The 5,857-nt window shown below is 55.1% G+C and overlaps 1 protein-coding gene across 4 annotated transcripts in view; it reads left to right on the top strand.

Moving 5' to 3' along the window:
* GIT1 (GIT ArfGAP 1) overlaps positions 1-4,608 on the top strand; it is a 57,033-nt gene extending 52,425 nt beyond the window's left edge. For 2 of the 4 annotated variants that reach the window (XM_083379710.1, XM_083379713.1), the window contains 3 exons: positions 954-1,136; positions 2,092-2,155; positions 4,264-4,608. In XM_083379710.1, the coding sequence (XP_083235836.1) occupies positions 954-1,136; positions 2,092-2,155; positions 4,264-4,476 (460 nt within the window). In that variant the 3' untranslated portion in view covers positions 4,477-4,608. Of the gene's footprint in view, positions 1-953; positions 1,137-2,088; positions 2,156-4,263 lie in introns of all 4 variants that reach the window. The other 2 variants (XM_083379711.1, XM_083379712.1) reach the window with 1 other exon arrangement.
* Positions 4,609-5,857: the final 1,249 nt, after the last annotated feature.

Genomic DNA, 5,857 nt, shown 5'->3' on the forward strand with positions numbered 1-5,857 from the left:
TACCATTTCAGACAAATGGCTGCCCAGTCTCTTCTTAAAAACTTCCAGCATTTGTTGGAGACGGTAAACTTCTCTCGGGGCTTCTCCCCTTCTCCAGTTCAGACACACAGGTATTCCTCAATGTACGACCGCGAGGGGCCCCAGATAAATGATGATGATGATGATGATGAAGTTGGAAGGTACCTTGGAGGTCATCTAGTCCAACCCCCTGCTCAGGCAGGAAACCTATCCCATTTCAGACAAATAGCTGATTGATGGACGGATGGATGGATCAAATTCTTAACTGCCCATTTCCCTCCTAAAGGGTCCCTGGATGGTTTTACAATTAAATGACTGTCATAAAGTATTAAAAACCAAAGACAGCTAGTCCTCAAGATACATCCCATTCTGTGACAGAAGTTACAACAGTCCTGGGAAAAGTGACTTACGACCGCTTTTCACACTTAATGACCATCACAGCATCCCCCGCCGTGATCAAAATGTGGACGCTTGGCAACTGACTCCTATTTATGACGGTCGCAGCGTCCTGGGGAGGGGGGGGTTGGTCACGTGATCCCCTTTGGCAGCCGCCTGACCAGCAAACCCAAGCGGGGGGGGGGGGAAGCCGGATTTACTTAACAGCCGTGTGACTGACTTAACACAGGCAGCGATTCGCTTAACGACGGTGGCAAGAAAGTTCGTAAAATGGGGCAAAACTCAGCAAACGTCTCGCTTAAGAACTGAAATTTGGGGCTCAGAAATTGTGCTCGTAAATCGAGGCCCTTCCGTAATCTAAGATATTTTTTTTAAAAAAAAAAAATGAAATGCAAATGCAAAAAGAAATGTAATTTTGATGGAGGATTCAAACCCTTTCACCCCAACCCATGCCAGGGAGGACTCTGCTTTGGGGGGGAAATTCTGCTTTTTTTTTAACCTGACCCTCTTTTTTTCCTCAAACCCCTCCCCCCAACCAGCATGGACGGGAAACGCTTCCTGGAGCTGGGGAAGGAAGAGGATTTGCACCTGGAGCCCGAGGTGCCGGAAGGTGACCTGGACGGGGGTCTGCCCAGCACGGAGGACGTCATCCTGAAGACCGAGCAGGTCACCAAGAACATCCAGGAGCTTCTGAGGGCTGCCCAGGAGTTCAAACACGATAGGTCAGGAAGGGGCTTCCAGGAGCCCCTTTTTTTGGGGGGGGTGTCCCAGGGGGGTGGGATCTAGCCAAGGATCTCTCTAGCCAAGGATGATGGTCTTGGGGAAGGACCCGGGGCTGAAGATCCAGGTGGGAGTGGTGAGGAAGCTCAATGACTTTGCCAAAGTCAGAATTGGGGGGTGTGTGGCTGGGGGATTCTGGGAGTGGAAGCCCACCCCTCTTAAAGCATGATGGCTGGGGGATTCTGGGAGTGGAAGCCCACCCTTCTTAAAGCATGATGGCTGGGGGATTCTGGGAGTGGAAGCCCACCCCTCTTAAAGCAGGCTGGCTGGGGAATTCTGGGAGTTGAATCCACCCCTCTTAAAGCAGGCTGGCTGGGGGATTCTGGGAGTTGAATCCACTCCTCTTAAAGCAGGCTGGCTGGGGAATTCTGGGAGTTGAATCCACCCCTCTTAAAGCAGGCTGGCTGGGGGATTCTGGGAGTTGAATCCACTCCTCTTAAAGCAGGCTGGCTGGGGGATTCTGGGAGTGGAAGCCCACCCCTCTTAAAGCAGGCTGGCTGGGGGATTCTGGAAGCCCACCCCTCTTAAAGCAGGCTGGCTGGGGGATTCTGGGAGTGGAAGCCCACCCGTCTTAAAGCAGGCTGGCTGGGGGATTCTGGGAGTGGAAGCCCACCCCTCTTAAAACATGCCGGCTGGGGGATTCTGAGAGTTGAATCCACCCCTCTTCAAGCAAGCTTGCTGGGGAGTTCTGAGAGACCACCTTTTTTTGGAGGGTGGCTAAGTTGTAATTTCAAATGGTCACTAAACAAATGGCTATAAGTTGAGGAATATCCGTATTTGATGCCGAACCCTAATTTCCCCCAACGATTGGGGTCCCCTCGCCATGTAGGACCTTGGGCCGCCTGTCCCCCCCCCCCAGACTCTGGATCTTACGCTTTCCCTCTTCCTCCCCAGCAGCTTCGTCCCCTGTTCGGAGAAAATCCACACGGCGGTGACGGAAATGGCCTCGCTCTTCCCCAAGGTAGGGGGGCCAGAGGTCGTAGCCCACCCCCTTGCATTCCAACAGGGTGGGCTGCAGGTGACCTTCTGTTACGAGATTCCTTCTTTGGGGGGTCTCCCTTCCTAGCTAGCTCCCCTCCTAGCTTTACAACTTGTGGACTTCAACTCCCAGAATTCCCCAGCCAGCAAGGCTGGCTGGGGAATTCTGGGATTTGAAGTCCACAGGCCTCAAAGCAGCCAAGGTTGGATGGACACCTCTGATCGAAGGAGAAGGCAACTTTTAAGACTTGTGGACTTCAACTCCCAGAATGCCGGCTGAGGGATTCTGGGAGTTGAAGTCCACTAGTTGTAAAGGGGCCAACTTGAGAGACCCCTGCAGGAAAGGACGGGGGGACGGACGGACCAGATGGAGAATTTGGGGCGATAGGAGAGAAGGGACGACGCTGTACAGAATCGGGGGGTGGGGGGCTTCAAGTTAAGAGAATTGAAACTGGATCCGGCAGCTCCCACCCCTAGCCCACCCACTCCATGCTGCCATGTTTGCACGGGACCCCGACCTAAAATAACCCACACAATGAGTTGGGCAGTGGGAGCGTCTAAATTCACATTATTTGGGCCCTGTTATCCTGCCAGATTCACCGCGTCGTCGTTACAGATTGTCCTCAACTTGCGACGGCCATTGAACCCGTTTCCATTGCTAAGCGAGGCTGTTGCTGAGTCTTGCCCCGTTGTACGACCTTCCTTGACACCGTTGCTAAGCGAATCGCCGCGGTCGTTAAATTAGCCACACAGTCATTAAGCGAATCAGGGTCCCCCGTCGTTGACTGTTGCTGGTCAGAGGGTCAGTCACCAAAGGGGATCACGGTGACCGTCATAAATACGAGTCAGTTGTCAAGCGTCAGAATCTTGATCCCGTGATCCCGGGGATGCTGCCACGGTCGTAAGTGTGAGAACAGGTCATAAGTTACTCTTTCCCAGAAATCTTTGCTCCGGGGCAAAGGGGGATGATTGCATTCACACACACACACACACACACACACACACACACACACAGGTCCTGGTGAAGCCGGGGTGGGGGTGGGGGTGGGGGGGAACTGCTCACCCTGGGAGCTAAGATCTTCCAGGCCGCCAAGGACGACAACTGAGCAGAGGGTTGGACTAGATGACCTCAAAAGTCCCTTCCAACTCCGTTAGAGCTTACGAGCACCATGGAGCCCAAAATTTAGGTTGCTGACTGAAATATTCCATCCGGCGAGTTTGCCCCGTTTTACAACATTTCCTGCCACTGTTGTTAAGTGAATCTTTGCATCGGTTAAGCGAGACACACAGTCGTTAAGTGGATCCGGCTCCCCCCCCCGTTGACTTGGCTAGTCGGGCGGTCGCAAAAGGGGATCGCGTGACCTCCCCCCCCCCCAGACACGGCAACCATCATAAACAAATAACAAAGCATCCAAATTTTGATCATGTGAGCCACGGGGGGGGGGGGGGGGCAATGCTGCAACGGTCGTTAAGTGGGAAAAATGGTTGTCAGTCTTTTTTTCCAGGACCGTTGTTAACTTTGAACGGTCACTGAATGTACAGTTATAAGTCGAGGACTCCCTGTATTTATGGCGGTTGCACCGTCTTAGGTGGGTGGGGGTCACGTGACCCCCCCCTTGTGGCCTTCCTAGCTGTCTTCCAACAAGCAAAATCAATGGGGAAAGCCCGATTCGCTTAATGACCGCACGGTTCGTTGAACGACCGCAGCCGTTCGCTTGACAAGGAAGGTCGTAAAATCGAGCGCAACTTGCTCCGTAGCCTCGCACTGGCTTAGCAGTTTCAAGGTCAGTTGCGGCGGTAAGCCGAGGATTACCTGCAGTGAATCCTGCAGCAAGTAGGGGGGGGTGGACTAGATGATCTCTTAGGACAGAGGTCCTCAACCTTTCGGGCACCAGAGACCACCGGTTTCCGTGCGCTGCCTGCATCTCGCGGGTGTTGCTTTGCGTGTTTGTGCGGCCCGGTTGCTGGCGTGCTGCGGCCCGGTACCGGTCTGTGCCCCTGGGGGGGCGGGGGTTGGGGACCCCCCCCGTCTCAGGAGCTGATCCTGCGATGCTTGGAGAAGCCTGCCAATTCTGGCCCTTTCGCCCGCAGAAACCGGCCTTGGAGACGGTGCGCAGCTCTCTGCGCCTGCTCAACGCCAGCGCCTACCGGCTGCAGAGCGAATGCCGCAAGACGGTACCACTCGAACCCGGGGCGCCGGTGGACTACCAGCTCCTGACCCAGCAGGTCATCCAGTGCGCCTACGACATTGCCAAGGCAGCCAAGCAGCTGGTCACCATCACCACCCGCGAGAAGAAGCAGTGAGGGGGGGGGAGGGTCCCCTTCCTCGCTCTCCCCCCACCCCACCCCACCCCGCCGGCCAGTTTCTGCACTGCACACCTGCCCTGAACGGTCCTTTGGTGCAACGATAGAGCAGGAGGGGGGTGTCCTGGTGTGTGGGGGGTGGGAGGGGTGTAGGGGAAGGACGGGCAGGGGGATCTTGGGCAGTGTAAATACCCCCCCTCCCTCTGTCTCTTCTCCCCCCCCAGGAGGGACCTCCCCTCATATATAGTACGTGGATCTGTCCTTCCATGTCCCCCCCTCCCCATGTGATCACCTGTCTGTATAGAGAGAGAGACCAAGTGTATTTATCTGGCAAATTCCCCCCCCCCAATAGTGTTAACACTGGAATAGCAACATCAAGGAAGCCGCTGAGATCGGAGCAGCCCCCCCCCAAAAAAAGCTGGGCTCCCCCTCCCCCTCTCCCTTCCTCCCCCCCCCTCCCAGGCAAGCAAGGACTAATCTCTCCTCTTTGGAATCCAGATTTTTTTTCTTTTTCTTTTGGGGGGGGGGTTAGGTTTTTTGTTTTTTTAGAAAAAAAAAATCTTGCTTTGTCCTGCATTCGACACCCGGCGGTTTTGCAGACCGTGTGTGTGTGTGTGTGTGTGTGTGTGTGTGTGTGTTTCATCTGTGTGTGTGTGTCTCCAGTGCCCCCCTCCCCTCCCCTGCGGAGAAACGCGTGAAGCTGAAGACAGCCATGGGGGGGGTGGATGTGGGGGGGGGGTCTGCAGGGGTACCTGGGTGCTGCGCTGGAATCTCTGGATTCGAATCTTGTACATTTGTAACAAATAAAAGAGAGGATGCCGACGGCAGCGGAGAGTGTGGCTTGGGGCTGAGTCCCCTTGGAGGGGGACCTGGGGAGGGGGTGTGTGTGAACCCAACCTTAAGGGGCTGTTGGAGGGGCCCAGGGGACGGGGTTAAGTGGGGTTAAGATTTAATCCGAGGTTGTGTGGGGCCAACACGGCTTAATGGCCTTGGTGCTCTCTGAGTTGGGTTGTTTCATTACCAGGCTGGGTAACATCATCTGTGCTCAAAGAGTTGCGCTGCTGGCTGCGGATGTTACTTACCTGGGTCAGGAAAGGTCTGCAAGGAAACCACCAAGGACCCCACAGTCATCTTCCTCCTCCTCCTCCTCCTCCTCCACAATCCCCCCTCCCTTTTAGCCCTGATGAGGTCCCCTAGTTGGGTCACGAAACGTCTGCAAGAAAACAGCCCAGCTCAGAGGGCACCAGGGACCCCACAGTACTCTTCCTCCTCCTCCTCCTCCTCCCTCCTAGCACTGGTGATGTTCCCTGGTTGGGTCATGAAACGTCTGCAAGAGAACAGCCAAACTCGGAGAGCACCAAGGACCCCACAATCTTCCTCC

This window comes from Vipera ursinii, assembly GCF_947247035.1.
Source record: "Vipera ursinii genome assembly, chromosome: 1".
Lineage (NCBI taxonomy): Eukaryota > Metazoa > Chordata > Lepidosauria > Squamata > Viperidae > Vipera > Vipera ursinii.